This window comes from Pseudorca crassidens, chromosome 3 (assembly GCF_039906515.1).
Source record: "Pseudorca crassidens isolate mPseCra1 chromosome 3, mPseCra1.hap1, whole genome shotgun sequence".
Classification (NCBI taxonomy): domain Eukaryota; kingdom Metazoa; phylum Chordata; class Mammalia; order Artiodactyla; family Delphinidae; genus Pseudorca; species Pseudorca crassidens.
Window position 1 is genome coordinate 141,458,491 of NC_090298.1, and position 27,658 is coordinate 141,486,148.

The following is a 27,658-nucleotide window of genomic DNA, read 5'->3' on the forward strand; positions in this document are numbered from 1 at the left end:
CATGTATATATTGACATTTTTTCCCGTCGACTTTCTGTGTTTTGCTACTTCTTACTTCTCTTTGCAGAGAAGCCCTTTGAAATACCCTTAACTTATTTTACAGCCAATAAGTCTTTAAAATACTGTGTATTTTTTAAGATAAATCAACTTATATAATTAGGCAGGAAATCTGATCTGCCATATTTTTAAAAACAGCATAATTTCATTCTTCTCCACGATTAATCTGCTGTATTACACGACCTTCGAGTTTTTAGCTTTATCAATGACATGTACTTTAAAAATGTTTGAAAGATCCTACCCAGTCTTTTAAAACATCCTTGCTCCTTGTTTCAGTTCTAGTTTTATGTATATTTTCTGCCTGGCACCTGATTATTCCAACATCTGATGGATGGCCTTGCGAATCTAATTCTGCTATTGATTGTTTTTGCTGATTCTCTCCACTTGTAGCTGATTTCTTCATTATTGTGTAAATTTAGATCATGAGCTCACGTTTAGCTAAACTTTATCTGTGGGAACGCTATAGGCCTGTGTTGAAGGTCTACCTCTCCAGAAAGGGTTTAGTTTTGTGTTTGGAATACCACCGATTTGGGAGCATTTTAAGTTAATTTCTTAGCTTCTGTTTGCAAGACCGCAAATAAATTTGCAACCCAAACACTGTGAACACAGATCTGCGGTTCAGAATTCTCAAGATTTCCTACCTGTTTCCTACCCAGAGCAGAGGCCAAGAGAATTTGCTCTTAGTCTCCCTTTGCCAGCAGATATTTTTTTCTCCTGGCACACCCTTTCATTAAAGGTGAAGCCAGGGATAGATAGCTTTAGTTCTAACTTCCCATCTAGTAGGGATGGAGTCTTACCTCCTGCCTCCCATGTGGTCATGGCCATTTAAAAACAAGTCTCTATACCAGGTGTGTCATTCAACTACGGCCTGTATTCCAAATCCAGACAGCTGCCTATTTTTTGTGGCCTATGAGCTATGAATAATTTTCACGTTTTAACTGGTAACATTTTAAATGGTTACCTAAGTACCTAAATAATATCCTCAATTTTGCCTCTCTGGTCTACAAAGCCTAAAATATTTGCCATTTGGCTCCATAAAAACAGGATTTCCAGCTTCTGTTCTAAGCTATCAAGATCTTCAATCCACTCTTAATAGAGCTATAACTCTCACACATGGACCACCCTTCCTTCATGGGTCCTGGACATTTCGACTGCACACTTCCAAAATCAACCACGCACTTAAAAATAAGTTGTGTACATTTAACCTAGCATACCTAACCCTTTTCTTTTAGGAGAGTTTTTCAAGTAATCTTGCCCACCGTATTCTTCAGAACTTCATTAATAATGGCAAAAAACTGGGCTTACCTGGTGGCGCAGTGGTTGAGAGTCCGCCTGCCGATGCAGGGGACACGGGTTCGTGCCCCGGTCTGGGAAGGTCCCACATGCCGTGGAGCGGCTGGGCCCGTGAGCCATGGCCGCTGAGCCTATGCGTCCGGAGCCTGTACTCCGCAACGGGAGAGGCCACAACAGTGAGAGGCCTCCGTACCAAAACAAACAAACAAACAAAAAACAAAAAAAGGCAAAAAATTAAAGCAACTTAACATTCAACAAAAATGGGAAATGTTCATAACAATTATAGAAGCACATACAGTAGAAAACTATAAACTGTTATTGAAAGAGTGAGACATAACCTTTTATTCTTAGAGAACTATGTTTATTTAGGTCCCTTTTGTTTAAATAAGTGTATTTCTGTGTATGTATGTATACAGTCATGTATTTATATACACATACATTATTTGTATGATATATTTATATAAACATGAAATACATACCTATACACATACCTTTGATTTATATTTGTATACATACACAGGAATATCATTATATATTATATATTTATATACATTGAACTGAAAACTGGTAGTATACATATATATCGTGTATAAACGTGTGTCTACGTGCATGTGTAGAAAAGCAGGTTGAGAGATATGGAAGCATGAGTTAGACAGGGTTCAAGATTTTATAAGTAGTTATGTGTAGGTAGTGAGGTTAAGGCCCATTTGATTGAAAATATTGCATATTTTTACATCAATTGTTATGATGACCAGATTCCTATGTAAATAAAATTATAAATAGCTATACATACTCGTATATGTAATGTATAACTAAAAGATATATAGTTTTACATATGTATTATATTTATACTATATAATACAATTATACTAATACATTATATATTGTGTTCTATAGAATATATTAACTACAGTGTATTATATCAGATAATAATAATTATATATTTCTATATTATGATATAATTGTTTTATAATCAATATTACAGGATATATCATATTAATATTATGAACATATTAACCATAGAATTACATTTCATTACTCATATATTTTGTCTATAATATATGCTAGGCAAAAATATATATTAATATAATACATAATTGTTATACACTAATATAAATATTAGTATACTACATTTATACATCAATATAATATTTAATATTGGTACATTTATATTATTTTTAATATATACATAGCTAATGCTCTTTAAAGCCATCTGCTACAAGTAGAATAAGACCAGGAGTATGGCCAAAGCAAATTGTAAAAATATTAGATTACTTATATTCATTTATATGTCATTTTCCTGGAATCTGCCTCTAGCTATTAGAGAGGACACACAGCAAAATCAACAAAAAGTGCCCAGGACATAGGATCCTTTCTTCATTGGAACCTCAAAGGAAACACAGTGCTATTCAGTCTCCCTTCAAAGAGCCAAGAGCAAACCTTGAAGCACCCAGTAAAAGCCAATTCAAACAAAAACGCTTTTCCACTTAAACTGGAAAACGTTAAGTTCCCAAGAGACCCCCTACATCAACCACTGAAGCTCATTTGGCAGTAAAAACCGAACAACAAGAAACGCAAAACAATAGGTGTTTTACCAAAAACACAAAAAAGCAGCTAATTAGTGTCTTTCCTGTTTGAGAGAAGGGGGTGGGAAGTGGGCAGAAGACCTGATAGGAAAGATAAAAAGAAAAGGAAAAGGAAAATAACAGTTTCCAGTTTGACACTCAAGCTGTCTTCTGCATCCATTTCGTCAAGACCACCAAGTCAATGTGGAGGCTTTTTCCTCCTTCCCTTTTCTTTTCATGAGACCGATCACAACCAGCACTGCAGATTCCATCCAATTAAGGAATGCTGTTGCCTACAGGTATGAATGAGCTGTGAGTAAAGTACTGAAGTAGAGGACACCTAAAGTGAAACGATTTCATGAATGTCCACGTGGCTGAGCAGCAAGTTAACCTTTCATAGATGTGCTAAAGAAGAAGAGTTGGGTTTTATTTTATTTACTTTTCCCTGGACTGTGTTGAATGACTATCATCGACAAGTTCAGGCTACTTTTTGCTGAGGATTAATGCACTGGGAGAGCTGAGAGAACACTGAACAGTAGAGCTGTCTTTTTCTTGATCAGTTCACCTTAGTTTCCCAAACTCTAAGTCTTTCCCTAATTCTTTCTCCTTTTTATTGTAGTAAAATGAACATAACACAAAATTCACCATTTTGATCATTTTACAATTCACTGTACCATTCAGTGGAATTTACTACTGTCACAATGTTGTGCAACTATCACCACTGTCCAACTACAAAACATTTTCATCACCCCAAGAGGAAACATACACCCATTTTGAGGAGTCATTCCCTATTTCCCTCTCTTCCAAACCCCTGGAAACCACTAATGTATAATATTTTCCGTGTGTATGGATTTGCCACTGCTGGACATTTCATATAAATGGAACCATACAATATAGAGCCTTTTGTGCCTGACTTCGTTCACTTAGTTGCATCCATGATGTAGCATGTATCAGTAATCCATTCACTTTTATGGCTGAATTCCCTGATCCTGTTTTCTTCACACTGTTTGAATACAAAATTTAAAATAAGTTGAGAGTGAAGCTCTGTTTTAAGGGCACATCTACGAGGCCAATTCTTTTTAAAAAGGTGAAAAGGGAGATATTGTTGTGAAATGATAATCGTTGAGAAGCCTCAGCCAATTTGATAATGAAAAGTTTGGGAAATGTTGCAAAAAATTATCTGCTTTATATTAAAAGCCTTTTAAGCAAGGATTCAGGAGATTGTCTTTTTCTTGCAGGTAACTTAAATGGGTCAGAAGGAAATAACTGCGCTTTAAAAGAGATTTTGAAAGGATTCTATTTATTCTTAATAGACGAATGGGAGTACAGGTAGTTCACATCCAATATGGACTCCCTGTGCAAACACTGTTTATCGTTTTAGCCACCACTATCGAATTATATTTCTTGAGAGTAAGGCAGCTCAATTCCTGCATATTACTTTTTTTTCCTGCATATTACTTTTTAAAATTCATCTATCAAATCCATTAATACAGTATAAACAAGAGATGTTCATGTTTCAGTGCAGTTCAAATATCAGGTATAAAGAACCACCAGCAAGAAAAAGAATCCTGTATCTCTTGCCAGAATGTGGTCAGCTCTGGGTTGCTTTGCTAGCTGAAACACTCTTTCATTGTTAAGAGGATAGAGGCTGTTTAAGAGGGATGAGAGCCAAAAAATGTTAACTACGTGTATGTGTTAAGAACAGTGCTAGGTTATCTCATATTCTATATCAGCCAAGGCTCACCATTTTACATATGTGAAAAGCGAAGTTAAAAGTGTTTTAGTAGGGCTTCCCTGGTGGTGCAGTGGTTAATAATCTGCCTGCCAGTGCAGGGGACGCGGGTTTGAGCCCTGGTCCGGGAAGCTCCCACATGCCACGGAGCAACTAAGAGCATGCGCCACAACTACTGAGCCTGCACTCTAGAGCCCGTGAACCACAGCTACTGAACCCCACACACCTAGACCCCGTGCTCAGCAACAAAGAGAAGCCACCACAATGAGAAGCCCGCGCACCGTAACAAAGAGTAGCCCGCGCTCAGCGCAACTAGAGAAAGCCCGCGCATGGAAAGGAAGAGCCAACGCAGCCAAAAATAAATCTATTTTTTTTAAAAAAGTGTTTTAGTAACTTACTAAAAGGCACGCAATCAGTAAATCTGAGCAAGAATTCAATCCCAAATCTGTCACACTGAAGTTTAAGCTAATACATGAGATTAATAAAAACAGCACTAAATTAAAAGTTCAGAGATATTTTTAATTTCATACTCTTTCACTAACGCTCTTTGGAGATAAATCATTTCTTTTATATGGGCCTTAGTTTTCACAACTATCATAGTTGGAAGCTTGACTAGATGATCTGTATGTAGTCTTCCAATTCTAAAATGTTCCACTCATTTGGATTCCTACAATAATTGCCCTTGCAATACATGCATGCTGCCACCAAGCAGCCGCAGAGACTATTAGTTCCTTTTATATCCCTAGTGGGGAGTGCATTTTGACATCAGACTTACCGGTCAATAGTACAACCTGTTACTATAACTATAAAATAACAAAATAATCTGGTATTATTTCCTGTAAAGCAGAAGCTTTACATTGTCTGTGAATCATATCAGAATCACCTGTAGGTTTGTTTGGTTGTGTTTTAACATCTTTATTGGAGTATAATTGCTTTACAATGGTGTGTTAGTTTCTGCTTTATAACACCTGTAGGTTTTTAAACATAGAGGAAATCCATAACCCATTGAATGAGAATCTTCAGAGACAGGACATGGGCATCTGGATTTTTGGGCTTCCATCATCCGTATATTTTATTTTATTTTTTGCCTATGTACAATATTTGTCACATCCTCTTGAATCTTTAAATGTTTCTTTTTGTTTTAAAATTTTAGAATATTCCATAATCTTCACCTACTTTTCATAAGGTGTTATCTGTTATGTTTATTCGATCTTGTGCTTCTCCTGGTTGTCTTCTTTTTTTCCTTTTTTTTTTTGGCGGGGGGGGGGGCCCGCCTCATGGCTTGCAGGATCTTAGTTCCCTGACCGGGAATTGGACCCCAGGGCCCCAGCAGTGAAAGCGCCAAGTTCTAACCACTGGACCACCAGGGAAGTCCCAAGACTTCTGTTTTAAATGACTTTTTTTCCCACTCTAATTCATTCCTAGGATCAGTTTCATGTTTGAACATTAAACCAATCTTGCATTACTAGAATAAAGCTACTTTGATTGTGATATATGATTGTTTTACATACCATGGATACAGTTTGTGCTTCTGTTTACACATTTTGCATGCATGTTCAAAAGAGAAACTGGCCTGTGATTCTATTCTTGTAATATTCTTTTTAGTTTTGATCTGAAGCTTATGTTGGCCTTATAAATATTTGAGCAATATATACTTTTCTGTTTCCTGGAAGATTTTTATGTAAGATTACCAATATTTCTTCCCTAAATATTTGGAAGAATTTACTTGGAAAGCCATTTATCCCTGGCAATCATTTTCTGTAAAGGTACTTAATTATACAAACAACTTTTGCAGTAGATATAGGTTTTTGAGATATGTTTTCTTTCTTGGGTTAGTCTTGTTAGCTTGCATTTTTAAAGAATTTGTCATTTTCGATGAATTTTCAAATTTATAAATATAAAATTGTCATAATTTTAACAGCTTTATTGGGATGTAATTTAAATACCATAATTTCAACACTTTAATGTATACAATTCAGTGGTTCTGAGTGTAACCACTAAAAGACTTGTGTAAGCATCACAACAATCCAATTTTAGATTTCTGTCCCCCCACAAAAAACCCATTACACATTAACAAGCTTTTTTCAATCTCCTCAGCCCTCTCAGCCCTAGGCAACCACTCATCTACTTCCTGTCTCTACAGATTTGCTATTCTGGGCATTTCATATAAATGGGACCGTACAATATGTGATCTTCTGTGAGTGGCTGCTTTTACTTTACATAATGCTTTCATGGTTCATCCATGTTGTAACATGGATCAATAGATCATTCCTTTCTATAGCTGAATGCTATTCTATTGTATGGATATTCCACATTTTGTTTATTCATTTATCCAGTTGTCATTTGAATTATTTCCACCTTTTGTTTTTAGAAATATGCTTCTATGAACATTCACGTACAAGCTTTCGTGCAGACATAAGTTTTTATTTCTCTTAGGTATATATTTAGTAGTGGAACTGCTGGGTCATAGGGTAACTCTATGTTTAACACTTGCAGGAACTCTCAAGCTGTTTTGTAAAATGGCCGCACCATTTTACATTCCCACCAGCAATGTATGTGCGTTTCAATCTCTTCTCTTACAGCCTAGCATGTCATCTATGCTGGAAAACGTTTCACATGTAGTTGAGCAGGATGAGTATTTTACTGTTTGGTTGAGTGTTCTGTAAACATTTATTAGGTCTTGTTAATTCATAGTCTTGTCCAAGTCTTCTATATCGTTGTTGATCTTCTGCCTAACTGTTCTATCCATTATTGACTGTGGAGTACTGAAGCCTCTACCTAATGTTGTGCAATTATCTATTTCTTCCTTCAATTCTTCATGGACTTTGGTATTTTCTTCTTCGTGTATTTTGGTTTTACCTTATTCAGGGCAAATAGGGTAAAGATTTTTGTATCTTCCCTCTCTTTATCATAAAATGTCCCTTTTCATATCTAGTAACTTTTTTGTTTGTTTTAAAGTCTATTTTTTCTGGTATTAGTATAGCCACTTCAGCAATGCTTACGGTTGCTATTTGCATGATGTATATTTTTTCATCCTTTTACTTTGTACACATTAGACTTTTGAATCCAAGCAGTGTCTCCTATAGTAAACATTTTTTAATACCCAGTTCGACAATATCTGCCTTTTGATTGTATTGTTTAATTCATTTACATTTAGTTTTTATTATTGATATGGTAGGATTTATTTATGTCTATCATTCTACCTTTGGTTTTCTACATGTCTCATGTTTTTGCTTTTTTGTTATTGTTCCTCCAGTTTCCTTTTATAGTAAGTAGATATTTTCTACCGTAACATGTAATTCCTTTAATGATTTTTAACCACATTGTTTGAGTAATGGCTGCACTAGGGCTTATGTAATACACCTAAGAATCTCTTCAGATTTTTACTAGGTTCATTCCAGATAGAAACAGATACTGTACTTTTATAGAGCTGTATGCCTTCCCCTCTTTTTTGTTTTTATTACATTTATATATGTTACATACTTAACAACATATTATTATAATAATTACTTCTCACAAGCTTATTTTTTCAAAGAGCTTAGAGAAGAAAGTTGAGCAAATAAATTTTTTTGAGTTTGTCGGGTTAATCTATTTACCATTTCTGGTTCTCTTCCTTTCTTCCTGCGGAATCAGCTTATGATCTACTGTCATTTTTATCCTAACACAGCTTTGTTCTCACTGCCTTCGTTGTGCCATATCATCAAATATATGATTTTTTTCTGTTATATAGAGAACAATCCAAATATAGTCATATTGCTTAGGCACTTACTTTTTAAATTTGTTAAGAGAAGAAAGGAGAAGAAATTGAAATTACAGTATCTTTTATAATTCCCTCCACAACTGCTCTGGTCAGCATTCTTTGTTTTGTTTGTATGGCTTGAGTTACTGTACGCTATCATTTGAAGAACTTCCACTAGTATTGCTTGTGAAGCCCGTCTGCTAACAATGAACTCACTCAGTTTCTTTTTCTGTTTCTGAGTTATGGTGAAGTATTGATGATAAGTTGTGGAGTGGTGGGAAAAACTAAAATGCGATGTGCTGTATGATGTATGTTTCACTGAAGTGTCTTGGTCAAATTCTAATGATTTATGATAGAAATCACATAAAGCAAGCATCACAATTCTCCAGGAATGTTCTGTAGAATGCTAATGTTAATGATGAATATGTGATCCCAAATCTTTCACTTGTATTGACCTTATCTCATTAATTCTTCTCCCAACAATGCCATAACTAGAGTTGAGTTCTAAAGTGTACCTTCCTCTTTTCCAATAGAAATGGTCCCACAATTTCAGAAAGTTCTCAAAGGTGAAAAAGTGCACACGGCGTTTATCACGTTTGCAAATGCCAATGAAAATGCTAAGGTAACACTGTCCAAAAGGCAATATTCTTCTGTGAGGGCACCCAACTTTAAACAAATACACATATTCTAAATACAGCTTAGATCTGTGACATGTTTTGGCCAAAGAAGTGTGAGCAGACATGATGGCCTTCAATGAGCAGCAGAGGACTTAAATGGGCTTGTGCACTTGGGCTCACCTCTTATGTTTCAGTGAACTTTGTGAGAAGACAGGGCCTGGGAGCTGCGGCCTCACAGTTGGGCTCCAGAGGAAGATGTGTGTTACAGACCTCAAACTGACCCAAAACACGGAGCAAAACCAGCCATCTAGAGGTCTAAAAGAGAGACACTGCAGCTAGCCAATAGGTCCAAGAAAAATAAATTCTTGTTTATGGAACTGAGTTTTGGGTCGATTTGTTCCAAAGCATTATCACAGCAAGAGCTGACTAACACAACATCCTCCAAATCATTGTTATGTAAATGGCTGCCACCATGCCTACAAGTAAGGCAATTGTGTACTCAAATTGTGAGAGTTCTTGTACTCTTGGTGCCTCTCCAACACAATGTACATGGCTAAATTTCCACAACTAAGTTCACTAATATACCACAAAGATCTCCCTAAGCTTTTATTAAATGTAATGCAAAGTTCTTTCTTTTCATTTTCTGCTTCTACATAGTTAAAATGCTTTTTATCAATGTAAAATGGCTCTTACCTTTTGGCTTCTGTCGTGAGAGTCTTTTGAACTCTGAAACACTGTAGGATATCACCTATAAATGGAATCTAAAACATACAACAATTGAACGAATATAACAAAAAAGAAGGCGAGTCACCGATATAGAGAACAAACTAATGGTTGCCAGTGCGGAGGGGGAGGAGGGGGCAATACAGGGGTGGGGAAGTGAGAGATGTAAACTACTGGGTGTACGACAGGCTCAAGGATGTATTGTACAACACAGGGAATATAGCCAATATTTGGTAATAACTGTAAATGTAAAGTAACCTTTAAAAAGGATATAAAAATTTTTTAAAAAGAAATCTTACTTAAAATTTGAAACAATTTAAATGTCCATCAACAGGAAAATGCACATATAAATTATTGGATTTCCCTACATGGGACTCCTACGTAGCGAGGAAAGTACATGAACTAGACAGATCTTTACGTGTCAGCATGGATGAACCTAGCAAAGATAACACTAAATAAAGCAAGTAACAAGAGAAAACAAAATAGAATACGATATGCAGTTTAAGAATACTTAAACATGTAGCCTACATAGAAAGACATCCATGCCACTGACGGAGACCAAGTTCAGAAGAGTGGTTACCCAGGGTCAGCTGGGGAGTGGCTGTGTTTGGGAAAGTGGTCACACCAGAGACTCTTCAACAGGAATGCTAATGTTTCACTTCACACGCTGGCTGGAGGACGGAGGAGTGTCTGCGATGTTATAATGTGAGCACGCTACATGTAAAAGCCATTGCTGACCACACCTAGGGGAACTGATGCGTGGGAGCTGGTAGTGGGTGGAGGCATCCAGAAGGTGGTGGTAGAAGAGGAACGTTGTACACGTAACGCCTAAGGCCTGAACAGAGGACGACTACTGCTCTAGAAACTGGACACAAATCCAACTTCTACGGCCAATCCTAGAAGACAAACTGAGGCATATTTAAAATTTTAACACTTTATGTGCGCAAAAATAGATTCAATTCACGCACCACAAAGCGGAAGAGGTGAGGAGCACTCCAGCCACAGGAGCTGCAGAGATGTTTATTTTAAAAGGGCAGAAGCAAAGCAAGGAAACGAGTGATTTGCTATGGCTTTAACGCCTAGTTGGTGGTTTGTGACTGGGTGTCCTCAGCGGTGTTCGTCACCCTGAGGCGCTGACAGGCTTAGATTTGGGTTGGTTTAAGTGGGCGGCCGCATCGCTAGAGCCACCGCAGGCTAACGGCCTCCTTGCAGGGTTAATTTACTAACACCAATTGTCTGAGTCCTTCCTCTTACTCAGTCACTTCACTTCCTACGCCTCACTTTCTCTTCTGCAAAGTGGATATTCAGTAGTAAATTCTCTGTGGAGGTGTCAGTACAAAACAAAGTGATTATTAGGAACCACGATCATGTCCTGAATGCACGGAACACGTCACCGTTTGCCAACCACCGTGTCAAGCCAGCAGAAACGACAGAAATTAAGAGCTCTCCGCAGAAATTCACACACCCGTGCACCAGGTAAGGGACCACAGGCAGACGTTCACTCAGCCTTTCCTGTGTCCCTCACGGAGTTCAAGCTCTCTTCTGGGCGGGGCGAGCACAGACACTTTGCTGGAGTTTAACTACTTTTAAAATGCGCTGATACAACCAAGTCTCACTTTTGTTTGGATCAGTCAGCAAACGCTTTTTGGAAACCCCAAATTCTCCACACCTCCTACCTTTCGCGCTGCCCTAGTCTCGAAGCTGCCGACACCGCTCCTCAGGCCGCGTCGTCAGGAGAGGCGGGTCTGCGTGCTGCTCCTCAGGCCGCGTCGTCAAGGGAGGCGGGTCTGCGTGCGGACGCACGGCGAGCGCGCGGAAGTCTTCGAGCCCCGCCCCCACGGGCCCGCCCGGAGGCTTAAACCGCAACCCCGCGGCTCGGGAGGCAGTTGATGCCCGCGCCAACACCAGGCCGCGCGTGGGCTCCGGAGCGCGGCATGGAGGCCCCGGCCTAGCTGGGGCCCGTGGCACTGTGTCTTCGGGCCGCAGCCGCTGGGCGGTGGGCGCCCGAGGGGCCTGGAGGCGAGCCGGGACCCACAGGAGGGTGTGGGCATCCTGTCTGCAGCCAGCGTCCCCGAGGCCGCGCTCAGGCCATGAACACTCGGTGAAGCTGCGCCCGGACAGCGCGGCCGACTCCTTCTCGCGCTCTGAGGACCTGTGCGCGCTGCAGGACTCGGTGCCTCTGCCCTCCGTGCGGGCTTCCCTGAGGGAGGGCCTGCTGGACTTAACGCCTTCTGCCTCCGCGGGTAGACTGGGCGCCGCTCCTGAGCACCCTCTGCCCCTGATCTGTATCCAGAGCTTCTTCCAGCCACGGCTTGTCGAGACGGGTTTGTACTTCCCGCTTCCAGGGGCCCTCGTGTGGGCGCTGAGAAGCGGGGTTTTAAATGGTTAACGGTGGAGGGTGGGCACTAGAACCGGTGCCCAGTGACCGGGTGTACGTGCACTAGACGGGGCGTGCGGCCTAGGACTCCTGCCAGCTCGGTGACCCCGGCCGAGTGCCTTAAGGCTTCAAGGTCTCAGTGTTCTCATCTGTAGCATGGGCTTCACAGGACCCAGCCTCTGTGGCGGTTACAAGGATGCACTGTGTTAATGCTTCTAGACTCTACAAAGTAGAACACTTAGCACAGTTTGGAGCATCGTTAATTGTTGCACAGATGTTACCTGGTCTGTTGAATGACTTTGCCTGGTACACACCAAAGCGATTAGGAAATGGATATATCCCAGCTTCATTTCCTTTCCATTGAAACAGGGCTCAAGAAAAAAAAATTTTTTTCCAATAGGTGTATCATATATAGTGGAAAGAGCACCGGAGTCAAGGCAGCTTAGGGTTTGAATTCCAGGGCTCATGCTCTCTGTGGCCTGGACAGGTTTGTTTTGCACTACACTCCCCACACTTGTAAAATGACATTAAAAACCACTCTTTCTGTGGGTTCTTAGAATTAATTAAGCAGGTTATGTGTGTAAAGTATCCTGGCACTTGAATGAGTTGTCAGAACCAAGGGCTGCTGGAGACCATGCTTCTGCCCTAGGTAATCTTCCCTTCTACTGGGCAGCAAGTAAACACAAGCACAGGAGTCAGTGCTCTGGAAGAAGTGAGTTCTGCTGCTACAGAGCACAGAATCTCTCTTTTTCTTTGATTTAATTTTTATTCTATATTGGAGGATAGTTGATTTACAATATTGTGTTACTTTCAGGTGTACAGTAAAGTGATTCAGTTATACATATATCCATTCCTTTTCAGATTCTTTTCCCGTACAGTTTGTTACAGGATATGGAGTAGAGGTCCCTGTGCTATGCAGTAGGTCCTTGTTGATGATTTTATATATAGTCGTGTGTATATGTTAATGCTAAACTCCTAATGTATCCCTCCCCACCATCTTTCCCCTTTGCAGAGCACAGAAACTTGGAAGGGAAAGTTCAGGGTAGGATTCTTGGAGGAAGTGCCATCCTTTCTAAGGATATGTAGAAGCTCCTGGGGTGGCAGGAGAGAACAGTGTGTGTTGAAGTTTGAGAAATGTAAGAAAATATGGCAAAACTAATGTACAGGGCTGGAACTCAGGGTTTGGGAAAGAAATGAGAGTTGATACTGAAAACTTAGTGGGGCCCAACAGAAAGGCGCCTTGTTTGTCCTGTCAGAAGTTTGGATGTTTATCCTGAAGGCTGCGGGAAACACCAAAGAACAGTGAAATGGAATTCTGGTTTAGAGGCTCACTTGGACCTCCATGTGGAAGGCAGTTGATTGGGTGCAGGGTGACTTGTAATCTAAGGGTCCCACTTAAGTTATAAAAGGTGGGACCGGGTTTTGCAGATCTGAGAGAGAATGGGTGAGGCCTGGTGACCAGTTAGAAAAGGGAGGGCAGCAAGCGTGGGTGACAGTTTACAGCTGCATCTTTTTGAGAGATACAGAGCACAGTAGAAAGGGATTGAGGGTGGCGAGAGGATCTTCCTTCATCTTCAGTGCTTTAGAGGGGCCTGGTAGACAGGTCTGGGCCCAAGGTACAGATGTGGGCTTTTGGGAGGACAGGTGTTTGAAGGCATGGTAGAGACTTAGGTTATCCACAAGAATATCCAAAGAATCATAGGTCTGAGAGTTTTTTTAAGTGGGTATATTTGAGGATGTTTATAAGCTGAGAGAAAGTAGCCAGCAGAGGGAGGCTGTAAAGATCTAGGAGAGGAAGTGATTGTTCATTTGTTTTTGAAAAGCTGAACACTTATCGTGTGCCTGGCCCTTTTCTAGGATGTGGGGTTCACACCATCTGTTATCTCTTCTGCAAGGACAGTTCAGTTCATCCCCCGGTGAACAGAAGTCAGATTATTCTTTGCATCCCATTCAGGTGTAAGAACTGTTTCGTACCTCTGAAGGGAAGCAAGCTCTATCCTTTGGTCACCTGCTGATGATAATAGCATTGGCTGAGACCTGACCATTTACAACGAAGGCACTTCTGTAGGTAATAAGTTCCAGGAGGGCCCGAACTGAGTATGTCTGTTTCAGCATTTAGCATGGTTTAGCATCTGAGAGGCCGGTACATTATTGGCATATAGTAGACTTAAAAATGAGTATTTGTGGATTGTCTGAATGAGTGGATGTGTGTGATGCATATCCTATTTGCAGGTCCTATGCCCTGCAATGGATTTTCAGTGTCAGGTTGTGACAGTATTTATTACGGGGATTGGCATTGTTCCCTATCTAATGGATAAAGATTACACATGAAAGGACTTTACAGTGACATCCCAAAAGCCTCATAGGAATTACATAACAAAAAAATAAAATTGGATTCTGTATAATTTCTAATTTGTAAGCTGGCCAGAACACTGGTATTTCAGCCAGTCCTCTGGTAGTTCCGATGACGTCCCCATGATCACCCAGGCATAATCAGAATGGCTTTAGGATTTGGGAGCCAAAATGTTCCTCAGTATTTACTGCTTTGCATAGTCCACTTAAGAAAATGGACTATTGAAAAAATAGCTTCAGACACAATATGGCATTTTATGATTTAGCATGAAATCTGAGAAATATAGAGGTTATCTGAAGCCTGCAATGGTAAAGTTCCCTCTGCTATTGAAGTTATTGTCTTTAAACAAAGGTTCTACATTACTAATGCTATATACATATATTTTATGATATTCAGGTTAATTTCCAATTCTAAGGAAGTAATTGGTTGCTTGGTATGAGAGATGGTGTGGCTTCCAAAGGTGAAAAGTATTATTTTGTTGTAATTTCCAGCTACCTAAGGATGGGAGAGGCCCTGGACACTGCAGTCAGTATATTATGTGGAGCAGGTTATATTGTGGTTTATTTTTGAAGTTTTACATGTTTATTTTCTTTTTTGCGGTACGCGGGCCTCTCACTGTTGCGGCCTCTCCCTTTGAGGAGCACAGGCTCCGGACGCACAGGCTCAGCGGCCATGGCTCACGGGCCTAGCCACTCCGCGGCATGTGGGATCTTCCCGGACTGGGGCACAAACCCGTGTCCCCTGCATCGGCAGGCAGACTCTCAACCACTGCGCCACAAGGGAAGCCCACATGTTTATTTTCTATGCAAGTTTGTGTGCTCCTTTTTGAGTTTTGGTAGATAAGTGTTTTGTAACTTTGGAATACTTGGAGTTATATACATATATATATATATAAAACTTATATATATATATATATTTAATGTAGTAGTTAAAGCCGTGGAGAGTGTACTAGTCTACCTAGGTTCAAATTCTGGCTTTACCCTATGACATCCCTGTGGCTTCCTCTGCTCACCTATTCAAAAGGAGGATAATAAGACTGCTGTGGTGAGTTACGTACTAAGTGCTATTTAAGCATTTGCTATAATGATCATGTATACTTGAAGGCAAGGAACTTGCCCCTTGATTGTCTCTGTATTCCTAGTGCTTAAGAATTCCTAGTGCTTTCCTAGTGCATTGTCTTCGGATAGAGATAGCTCAGTATAGTTCTTCTCACTATAAAGTACTGTTACGTTGAAAGTCTTTGCTTGTGTACTAATAATCTATGACATATCTGCTGAGGACAAGGAAAGGAATAGTTTTAAAACTGCAATGGATAACAAAAGATTGTATGATGTAATGCCTTTATTATGTAATTATAAAACTAACAAATGATCGTGGTAGAAAATTTGAAAAACTCCTAGACAAAAGAGAGGTCAACAAAATTTGGAGTAATATTCAGAGTGTAGAGTTGTCCATGAATATTAGTGCTTTCATATTTTCCAGGACTTTAAGTAGACTCTGCTTCTTAAGAGTCTATTCATGATATTTTACTTTAATGATGTTTTCATCATGAGGACACACACACACAGAAATCTGTCAAAAAAAAAAGGCATGTAAATCACTGATGTTTCAGATAGCCACATGAAATAAAGTGAGAAAGGTCAACAAGCTGAAAGAATGTGGAGTAGCATCTCCTTAATTGCTTACATAACTCTGATAATTACCTCTTTGTGGATAAAGTAATTAATGGGGAATCTAATTCAAGAAAAATGTATGAACTTCAAGCCTTCTCAAAGCCAAGTATTTCTTTCCACAAAAGGTTACTTTCCACGGCCATTCTTCCTTACAGGGAAAGAATATTGTATGGCAAAGGATCTTCCTGAAGGAGGGTGCTTCCCACACTGATTGTCATAAATGACTTTGGAATTACTGTTGCTGTATTACCAAAATCTTAAACTAGGATATTTTTGACAATTGCGGTCCTTAGTTAATTTTTAGAGCTACAAACTGTCAGATGGCTCTGAAATAACAATTATCTGGCTATTCTTCAGGGTGATCACAATATGGTAATGACCTTGAGGTATCACTAAAAAGCAGGAAAGTGTGAGTCTTCCTTTGGTGCCAGAGTGAAATGCGACTTGGAGTTGGAGTTGGAAAAGAGGCCCACAACCAAGTGATAGAAAAGGAAATGTGAGGTCATTGGTGAAAAACCAGGTTGAAGTTAAGGTGAAGAGGCATGAGGAAATGGGCAACTGTTCCAGTATTACAAAGATCATCAAGAAGCATATCCATGAATGTGGTTTGTATTGCAATCTGCTGAAAAAGAGACAAATATCCTGGCCTGGCCTTCATGGAGATTATATTTTATTGATTCTGATAATAGATTATTGTTGAAAAGGGCCTCCTATAAATTATAACCATGCAAAGGCAGCAAGATAATTTATTTTTCTTTATGTATGTGTTTCTCATTCCTACTCACTTCTCTCTTAGGGGAGGAGAAAATCACACAGAAAAAAAATGTCAAGTCTCAGCTATTCCTTTTCAAAATAATTTTTTTCCAAATTCCAGTGGAGGCAATAGGTTAACTGTTAAGATTTGTAAGCCTCAAAAAGCTAGATTTTTACAAAGTGTAGCCAAATTCCATTCCATAAATAATAGCTTTGGAAAGAATATGTGGTGATGCAAAGTTGGAAAAAGCTGGCTTTTCTTCCGTGAATGGCTTCACTGTCTTGGGAGAAGAGGCAGAGAAGAAATCAAAGTAATTAAACATGGGGTGAGTTTTCCTGATAGGGGACTCTAGTGCTTTAAAATAGACTAGATAATCCTAGGGATAATCTGAGGGTAGAACAGACCAATGCCTCATTTCCAGTCTGGTACCCTGGAGAAAACAGTGTATTTTCTTTGAGGTCTTGAGAGGTTTTTCTTCTGCTTTGTTTTGGTTTTGGTTCATTTTGTAATCAACCTTATTAAGGTATCATTTACATACAATAAAATGCAGACATTTTTAGTCAAGGGTTCAGTGACTTTTAATTAATGTATACATTTGTTTAACTACCACCCCCATAAAGATAGATAACAATCCTAAAACCCTAGAAAGTTTCCTCCTAGGCTTTTGCAAAAGTATCCCCATCTCCCACCCCAAGGCAACCACGGATCTGTTTTTTATCTTTAGAGATGACTTTTGCCCAGTTTAGAATTTCATGTAAGTTGAATAATACAGTAGGTGCCCTTCTGATCTGGCTTCACTTGCTCAGCATATGGTTTTTGAGATTCATTCATGTTAGGATATTTTAAACCAGGACTTTAGCCTGGGTGGCTGATGTTGTCTGAAGGCACCTATTGGTACATCTGAGTCTCTGGCATTGTCACTGTCTGTTCTTGGCTCCGTATTTTCAACTTTACTAAGAAGCACAAGGTTGAAGTAAGAAAGATCATTGTCAGTATAATGGAGGTGAAGTGGGTTCTGTTATATAATATTCTCAGCAAAAATTGACCTGCTTGGAATCATTGTGTTGATAATGGACAAGGATTCTCTTCCTCCAAAAGCCTTGATACTATAAAACTTCTAAAGGACGCTGTCCTAGGACCCTTCTTTTAGTTTTCATTTTTTGGGAAACATTTCTGGAAAATTCAAATGCTCGCAACCTGAAAGAAGCAATTATTCACCTGAAGGCTAACTCTGCTAAAGTTGAGTTGTCCGACCTTTACATGCTGATAGAAGCCAAATAGCCTTGCAAAACAATGCTCTCTTATTGGATATAAGCATATAGATTGTTTAAGGTGGACGTGTATATGCAATAAAGTGAAGAAACAAAGAATCTTTGAGTTTCCCTTGCTGGTTTTTTTTATTTTTTCATTTAAGTTTCTATAGCCTATGCTAATAGCTCAGGGAAACCTCAGGTTAGTTTTAGGTCCACTCTTTACGTAAATGTTGAAGTACTCCATACCCACCTTTTTTCTACCTTCCTTCTTTTCTTCCATCTTTCCTTTCTAACTTCTTATAATCCATTATACTTAATCCTGCATTTGCTGAGGTGGCAATTAGTGTAGGAAAATTGAAAGCACTGTGAAATTTTGCTGTTCAGAATGCATGTTGACCAAATTCTATATTGAGAAAAGGTCTGAATTTACCCAGAGTAACCCTTTCTCAGCGTCTTTGAATAAAGGCCATAGAAAGTGGGTTATATATAATATCCTGACAGGTATGTAGAACTCATAGCAATTGCCCTAAAGAGCTTACCTAGCGTAGATGCATATGAATGCATTTAATGATTGTTTTATTGGCAGCAGTGCCAACATACACAGTCTGTTTTGTTTTATATCATTCTCATTACCTGCTCTTTACCACTGTATAATGGTAATGGTGTGGTTTCTATGGCTTGTGAATTTCACGGCCAAATAATATGTAATTTATTGCACACTTCAGTGTAGACGATGGAGACTCCATAACTTTTCATGTGCTCTTTGCCCCTTTGGAATGTATTACACTGAGATCAGGCAATGTTATAAATTTATTTGAAATGTGCATGATAGCTAAACATCAATTAGGACTGATGGGCAATATTTCTTCTTCCAGCAAGATAACAGTTTTTAAAGACTAAGCCATTGAACGTGGAGTTACTGAACATGGGACTCAGTTCACTGGGATCCTTCTTAGAAAAATAAAGGACAACTTGAATTGGATTTGTGTGGCTTATTCAAGTAGTAACTAATCAGCTACATCTTGGTGAACTTAATTTGTCACAATCGTTTGGTATTTTATTAACTCTCTTCCCCTTCTTCCCCCGACTCTCACGAGAACGGATCATGAGTATCTTAAAACATATTAAGTCATCTTCCATCCCTGTTAATCTAACTACAAAAGCACACTTTCCTTATCCAATGTAACTTACTGTCTTTTAGAGTGGCTGGGGTTTTAATTCTCTACAAAATTTAAACCAGCAAAGAGAAACATTTTCAAGAGCCACCACATTTTAGCGCTTTAGAAAGAAAACTTTAGAATTAAGGGCAACTATATCATTTTATAGCTAAAGCACCTGAGGCCTAAAGTAGGAAGGTAACCATCAAGGTCAGGGAAGGGGTGGAAGATCAGGTTTCAAGCTGAGAAAGAGTCTACAGGGACTCAATCTGAGCAGGTCGGAAACTGAAAGGAAACCACAAATGTTCTGGGAAGGCTGGCATCTGGCCTCAAGTGTGGGATTCAGACAGGGAGTGGGCCTGGGGGAACTGCGCTTCTGCAGTAGGCAGAGAAGTCCACCTCCCCTCCGGAAAGTGCCACTGACATCAGGGAGTTGAGGGGAAAGAGCAATGAATTCCAGTCCACCTGAGAAAGCAGGCCAGACTGATTAACTCTGAATTTAGGCTTATTTCAGATACTTCTTGAGAAAGAACTTGCACAAGAGCAAGTCCCACGCAGCCTCTTTTAAATCCATGCCCAGTATTTTCTGGTGGAGCTGCTTAAACCCTCCAAGTGACTCCAGTATTTTAATTTCACTCTGTATTTAATTCCGACAGTTCTATGACTGATTATTTAATGGGCAAATAAGTAGGGTCACAAAAGAGTGTGAATGTATTTTACAGGATGAGGATGGGTGGAGTGGAGCAGTCTGGAACAGGACACCAATAAGAAGGGATCTTGGTAAAGAAGAACGTCTATTAGAAATGGAGAGGAATTCACAAGGAAATTAGTGCCTGACACCACTCCCTTCTCTCTGCATGTTTAGAAGCTAGTTTCTAATTTTATTTTCATAGGAGATGTGCCTGTGATGAATTGTCTTTTACCTCCACACTATTTATCACATGGACATATTGTGAAGTTTGTGTGAGAGAAAGCAAGTATTAGAAATTGTTTTGCAAGGAGCTATAATCACTTCCTGGAACAATCTAGGGTAGAAGGAAAAGGAAAGGAAGGTGGAAACAAAGGAGAAAGACAGCTAATGATGCTGGAGTCTCTCGCTGGGATTTGTGGTATCTCGTTTTGAAACTAAGTACAGAAAGTCAGAACTTGACTGATTGTTTCTTGATCACGGTTTGTTTTCATTTTTGTTTTTCTCTTGCTCTCTCATCAGTTATTCCAGCCAGTGCCATGTCATTTTCAGTTTCAGTAAGCATGCCTGCCTTGTTTCCATTTGCATTATTCATGCAAACGTTGATTGAACTGATGACCCCGAGTTATCACGAGAAACATTAGATACACCAGTGGATACATTTCTTAATTTTAGAAAAAAATTACGGAGTGAAGGTTAAAATAACTCCTCTTCAATTTGTCAGTTAAAAAAACTTCTCCTAACATACAATACCTCATTGCCTAACAATGCCAGATAAATGAAGAATTCCTATGTATTCATGAATGCAGGCTAGTCTGTATATCTTTTGGCAGGTATGACCGTTACCGAGGGTAATGGCCTTGTTTGCTGGCCATGTCCTGTCTCCTAGAAAGTTGTACTTTCCGTTTTCTTTCAGTTGGTCCATTGGATATCAGAGGTGAATTTATAAAACTATACTTCCCTTTATACTTACTTTGTTTTGTTTTGTTTTGTTTTACTTGAAGTATAGTTGATTGACAATGTTGTGTTTCAGGTGTACCGCCAAGAGATTCAGATATATATATTCCTTTTTCAGATCCGTTTCCTTTATAGGTTATTACAAGGTATTGAATATAGTTGCCTGTGCTATACAGCAGGACCTCGTAGTTTATCTACTTTATACATAGTGTACACTTACTTTGTGTGATCCACGCTGGTCAGACCACATAATTATTTTCACTTCTGATATAATTTTTTCAGGTCCAACCTCAAATCTTTGATGAGAAGATATTTTAAAATAAGTTTAGCATGTGTGTGCTCTAAATCCAACAGTAGTTATTAGAGATATGATTTTGCACTAGGTATTCCTCTCTTTTTTTTCTTGGCCAACCAATTGAAAATTAGTTTTTATTTTCTGGTTGGTTTGCTAGATGTTTATGACTATAATAAACGTGTTAAATTTTCTCTCATATCTTAAAGCACAATCTGAATTAGCAATGCATATTGTGCTATACATAGGGGCTGTGATATAAATGTAGTTTCTAACTTCAAAAACATATAGCCTAGAAGGGAACACAGACACATATGCAGCAATTATGGCAACTGCATCTGTTTACTAAGTGAAATAGTACTGAGATGCATAAAGTGCTAGCAAGCCTTGAACAGGCAAATCAGCTTCAAAAATAGATGCGCAGTTCTTTAAAAATCTTTTTAACATTTTTCCAGCTACATGTAGAATATAACTTAGCATAAAAACGGTATGGGTTGGAGGATATGGGGAGGGGGAGGGTTAAGCTGTGACAAAGTGAGAGAGTGGCATGGACAGATATACACTACCAAACATAAAATAGCTAGTGGGAAGCAGCCGCTTAGCACAGGGAGATCAGCTTGGTGTTTTGTGACCACCTGGATGGGTGGGATAGGGAGGGTGGGAGGGAGACAAAAGAGGGAGGGGTTATGGGGATGTATGTATATGTATAGCTGATTCACTTTGTTATATAGCAGAAACTAACACAGCATTGTAAAGCAATTATACTCCAATAAGGACATTTAAAATAAATAAATAAGTAAAAGAAGACTGACTCATGCAATTAAAAAAAAAAAAGAAATTCTTTTGTCCTGGATTCAAGAGAAGGGATGAAGTAAAAGGATGAGGAAGAACAAGAAGAGGAAATGTGAGCGTGGAGAGGGTAGGAGGAAGAGCAGAAGGCAAATAAGTGTATGTGCTTCCCTTGCCATCCCTGACTTTTTTTTTTTTTTTTTTTGCGCTTCAGGAAAACCCAAAAGCCAGAGAAGAGCACGGAGGTGGTCACCACTGCATGTGAACAAAAAGGTGGAGAGAAGAGAATGGTGGTAATCTGGGCAGGCAACTGGAGGGTGACCTGAGTGCATCTCACCAGGGAAGAGTCCCGGTTCCATAGAACCCCTGAAGATGTCAGGCTCTTATGTTTAGATGGGGGGCCGAAGGCATCTGTGGGGTCACCACATACATCACTCCTGGAGGTGTTGTTCACATTGTGTTCTTTGTAAAGAGTGTCCCTGGTGAGGTTCCACATCTCCCTCTGCAGGACCCAGCCTTGCCCTCCCAACCCGCCGAGGTCAGCAGGCAACATCCCCAGTAAATCACCAGGTATGGTGAGATATCTGGAGTGGCCCTGGTACCCCCCAGTTCAGGCGTCCTGGGGAAAGGGTGAGGAGGACAGAGGCACCGGGGCTTCTTCTCACGCAAGCAGACAGCTCACCTGGCCCAGCGCTGCTGCATCCCTGTGGGCACGCGGTAGCCCTGGCATCCGGTAGGGGACACTGCAGGATCCACACCTGGCTGGGATTTGCCCACCCCCTGGGGACCCCGCAGCCTCTGTGGAGCCCCACTGAAGGGCCTGGGTCACCTCATGGCACCATTTCTCAACCTGAGGTTCTATAGATTTTCCATAGATGTGTAAAAATTGAATACAACACACACACAAAATGAAGGCAATTCAAAGCAATGCTAATTTAGGATGAGTTAAAGGGCCAGGATTCCAAATTAATTATGACCTTAAAATTAGATAACAAATACATCTGGTTTTATTACCTGCTGAAAAGCAGTGTCTTCTACAAACTTTTCATGTTGGGATACAGCAAAGCTATAGAATTTATGATTCTATGACCACAGCATCAGGATATTTTTAAATTAAAAAGCACAGGCAAGTTTGGCTGGGGTGTTAAAGAAAGAAAAATGATTATTAGGGGAAAAGGGAACATTGCGGTTCTCTGCCCACTTCCACTGTGCTGGTCTCATGATGGGCCGTGTTGCGTGTGGGCTGGAGGGACAGGGTCACTACTCCCACCTGTGTCATCAGACCTCCCACTCACAGCGCCCAGGTGGGAGGGACCCACACTTTTCACCCTGGAGCCCCAGAGCCTCCCCTTTCCTCTGCATCACTTTCACTGTTCAGTGGACCAATCACTTGAATGCCGCCCGGCCAAATGCCCAGGTTAAATCGCCCCTGTAGGACAGGTCTCTCTGCTACCAGAACACACTTGGCAAAGAGCAGCAAACAGGCCCCAGTGCCCTGGGGATGTGAGCCCTGGGGATGTCAGGGCCCAAAGTCACTTGCAGGGTCTGAGTAGCCCCCTGGGTCCCACACACCGACCCCAGGGAGCCCACCACCCCACTGACTCCAGTCCCTGCCTTTGTGTGGCAGGTTCTGGTCTGACACCTGTGAGGACTGTGACCTGGAGTCCTCAGCCTGAGACTCAGAGGGGATGGAGCTTGTGCAGCGTCTGGCAGCTTAAATGAGACACGAAGCCAAGGAAGGAGGGCCGCCTCTCTGCTCCCCCTCCGCTCCTGAGTCAGCTAGTGAGTGCCGGTTACTTCCTGTCGGAGCTGTACAGATTTAGCATAAATTTTAGATATAGGTCTTATTTTTAACAGTGAAAGGCTGTTACATCAAGCAAAATTGATCTCCTCCTCGGTTTTTTTTTAAACATTTCTATGTAAGACAACACACAAGTATAGAAAAGCACCCTCCACAAAGGGAGGGCTCAGTGAATTACAGTGGGCGCTCCACTCTGGGGAGCAGTAGTTTTTCCCTCTGTGAAAGCCCAGATGCTTCTGAGAAGCTCCTCTCAGCTTCCTTACTCTGGCCCGACCTCCACAGCGGAAATCCCAAAGGGACTGGATTCTCCCAGCCCTCCAGCACCCTCCACTACTTTCTGATTGTGCTGCCACACTCATTCTGAGTTATTTGTGTGTAAATCACTGCACTTGGAATATACGTGGAGTAACTGATTTCATTTTTATAACCAAATAAGTTAGCACTTATTCTTCTCCCCTTCTACAGGGGGTAGCCAGGGTGCTGGGGACGTCCTGTATATTGAACTGGGGTTGGTAACAGATGTGTTTATATTTACAAGAAACCATAAAGCTCTACGCTTAAGATCTGTGCCCTGTACAATACACCAAGTAAACTTCAATTAGAAAGAGATGCCAAAAAAATTTCCCCACAAAACAAACTTCAGGGCCAGGTGGCTTCCTCTGATTTCTACCAAACATTTAAGACAGAAACGATACCCGTCTCCTACACACTCTTCCAGAGAACAGATACAGAGGGAACACACCCACACTGCTTTCATCGGACCAGGAGAATACTGATGTCGTACCCGCAGCAGATATTACAGGACAGGAGAAATTACAGGCTAAAGACTTCTGAATGTCGATGTCAAAATCCAAAAGCAAATATTAGCAGTCTAAATCTAGAGGTTTTCAGAAAGGAAGGAAACTAGGATTTCGTGGCGGTATTTCCAGTGGTTGATGTGGACAGGATCACTGGGTGTTTGGGTGCTGCCTGGGAACGTGGAGAGAAGGGACAATGCCATCGGGTTAGTGGAATGAACATTTGGTGACAGAGATTAGGAGGGCCTGGGTCATCCTCAGAGACAGTCCTGGGATGGGGTCTCTAGGCTGTGGCTATGGAGGGGTCCCTCTAGAAGGGCATGGGCCTCTCTCCTGTGCCACTGCAGGGTCTAGGGATGGATGAGGAGTTTGTAGGGGCTGGATTTTGATGAGGAAGGATGAGCAGAGAAGGTGCGCCCTCAGAGCCAGTGCAGCCACGGCCCCTCCCCAGCCAGGCCGTAGCCCAGGCTACTCCAACAGTTGCTCACATCAATAGTCAGGCGACAGTGGGGCACGCCAGCTTCACCCACTAAACCACCAAGCACAGCCCAGCAGGCCACTGTCCTCATTAATCAGCACTACCTGTGCATCCAGGGCTGGTTGTTGAAGACCAAGCTAATTTGTTAGAGACGTGCCATGTGGGCAACTGGCTTGGAGAGACCAGGGCTCTGAGCCACGTGGAGACAAGCCGACCACTGGTCAGACCACCAGGAGGCTCACCCAGTGTGTGAAGACGCTGAGGGAGGAGGGACGTAGATGGGACCCCCTGATCCTTCAAGGGACCTTCTTTCAGGGATATTTAAGAGCTGTGGGGTCAGGGATCAACATGTAAGGGAGGCAGCGGGTCAGGCATGGGCCCTCCTGTTGGCTCAGACCCCTCCTGTCCTTGGAGCAACCATGGGGCAGGCAGGAGGATTGGGGGCATGGAGGGAGGGGAGCCCTGGGCTCAGGGGTCCAGAGCACCATCTAGAGGATTCAGGGGTTCAGGGATTTCTGTCCCAGGGAACCAACTACATTCCTGTCCCACATCCATCTGTCATCAGCTTTGCGACTCCGGGAAAGTCACTTACAATCTCAACATTTTCGTGCCATGTACCATAAAATATGGTTCACAGCACCTGCCATGAGTTCCCCACGGGGCTGATGTGGGGATCACAGGAGGTGATGACAGATATTCTTCACAAGCTCTAAAGCATCACACCCATAACCTTCCCCACTCCCCTGCCCTGTGGCATCCAGGTCCCCTCTCTGGAGGCAGCACTACCACATTTCTTGCTTATTCTTCCAGACATTTAATATTTGCACACTTAGGTAGCACTTATGAAGTAACCATCATTTTTCATCAGGGTCTACCTGATTTGCTGTATTAAGCTTCATCATGTAATACTAATAAGTGGGCCCTATTGACATTTCCATTATCACAGAACAAGGAACTGAGGACAGAGGGTCTGCATAACTTTCCCAGGTTCATGTGGCTTCTGGTATGATTTGAATCCAGACCATCAGGCACCAGCCCCCACTCTGTCGGTCACTGTGCTGTGCTCCCTTTCTGTATTATCTCACTAAATAAAGTCATGTCCCCGTGCAGTCAGCCTGCTGGCTATTTTAAGTGCACACCACATTGCAACACCCTCTTCTCAGCCCAGCTTCGATTCACATGACTCCCCTAGACTCCCCTAGGAGGCTGGTGAACAAACAGAACAGACGTGTGACCTGGGAATGAATTGACACCTCTGCATGGTCTTCTCCCAGCAACATATCAATAGTTCTCTCAGTTTCTGTCGTGTTTTCCAGGATCATGACTCGGGTACCAAGAAGAAAAGGAAGATTATAAAGGAATCAAACACAGGATGCACAAGAATATCATCTGCGATCAAGATAATCTGCTGGCCATCCGCAGCGGTGGTTCAGGCACATCAGAATCAGCATCTGGCCAAACAACAGGGTAGGGACACAAATAGCACCCCCACTAACCACTCCATTGAAGGTACTGTGGAAATAATACCAGCAAGTAGATTCAGGAGCAATGGCTGTAGTTTGTACAGCAGAGCCTGGATCTGGCTGAGGGAGGATTGGGCAGGGAAGGTGCCCACTCAGAGCCGGTGCAGCCACTGCCCGCTCTTAGGCAGGCCTTAGTCCAAGCTGCTCAGATGACTGGTCAGTTTCTAGTCAGTGAGACCCTGGGGTCCTGTAAACTTATCTGTTAAGCCACCAAAACACCAGCCCAGTAGACCCTGTTCCCAGCTAATGAATATTAACTGCTCATCATCCAGGTTTGATCAGTTGAAGATGATGCTAATTCTCTGTGCAACTGTCATGTGGGCAGTTGGTTTGGACTGTCCTGGGTTTTGAGTCAGTTAGGGAATCAAGTAGACTACTGGTCATTCAGGGTGGTCACCTGACCACCAGGAAGTCTCACTGCAAATCAGCTGCTAGAATCAAGTGCTGAGGGGGAAGGGAGGGGAGATGCACACACATTTGGATACCCCGGTCCATCAGGGGGTCTGCATTTGGGGGAAAGACATTGTATTTGGGGTCAGGGATTGAAACGTAGAGCCAGGAGGTGGGTCCAGATTTGAGCCGTTCTCTTGGGCCAGGCACCTCCTCCGAGTACCAGCTGTCTCCCTGCAGCATCCTTGGGGCAGGAGGATGTGGGAAAGGGAGTGAGGAGAGCTCTTGGTTTGTGTATCCAGGGCATGATCTCATGTCCATGTGTTCAGGAATCTCTATCCCTCCCCTGCCTCAGACCCATCACTCATCAGTGTTGTGACTCTGGGCAAGTTACTCAATCTGTCTAAATTTCAGTGCCCTGAACCATAAAATATGGGTCACAGCCCCTACTCTGCCCACCCCACAGTGCATCACAAGAAATAATATTCTTTCCATGAGCTCTAAAACTTCTTACTCATGTCATTAATGTGAAAAAGTAGGCTCTCTCCTCCTGTTTGTAGCCTCCTAGGTGCCCTTTCTGGAGACGACCTACTTAGTCTTCCAGGCATTTAATACTTGAACATTTATGTAGGTAGCACTTATGAAGTACC

At 41.4% G+C, this 27,658-nt stretch overlaps 1 protein-coding gene and 1 pseudogene across 1 annotated transcript; one reads left to right on the forward strand and one right to left on the reverse strand.

Moving 5' to 3' along the window:
- LOC137222064 (UDP-N-acetylglucosamine--peptide N-acetylglucosaminyltransferase 110 kDa subunit pseudogene) overlaps window positions 1-11,464 on the reverse strand; it is a 33,014-nt pseudogene extending 21,550 nt beyond the window's left edge.
- On the forward strand, window positions 8,922-26,796 carry LOC137221043 (uncharacterized). The gene is made up of 4 exons (XM_067730249.1): window positions 8,922-9,008; window positions 11,420-12,050; window positions 22,234-22,292; window positions 26,412-26,796. Exons 1-4 carry the CDS (start codon window positions 8,922-8,924, stop codon window positions 26,751-26,753), a joined length of 1,119 nt encoding a protein of 372 aa, XP_067586350.1. The 3' UTR covers window positions 26,754-26,796.
- The last annotated feature ends 862 nt before the right edge of the window (window positions 26,797-27,658 follow it).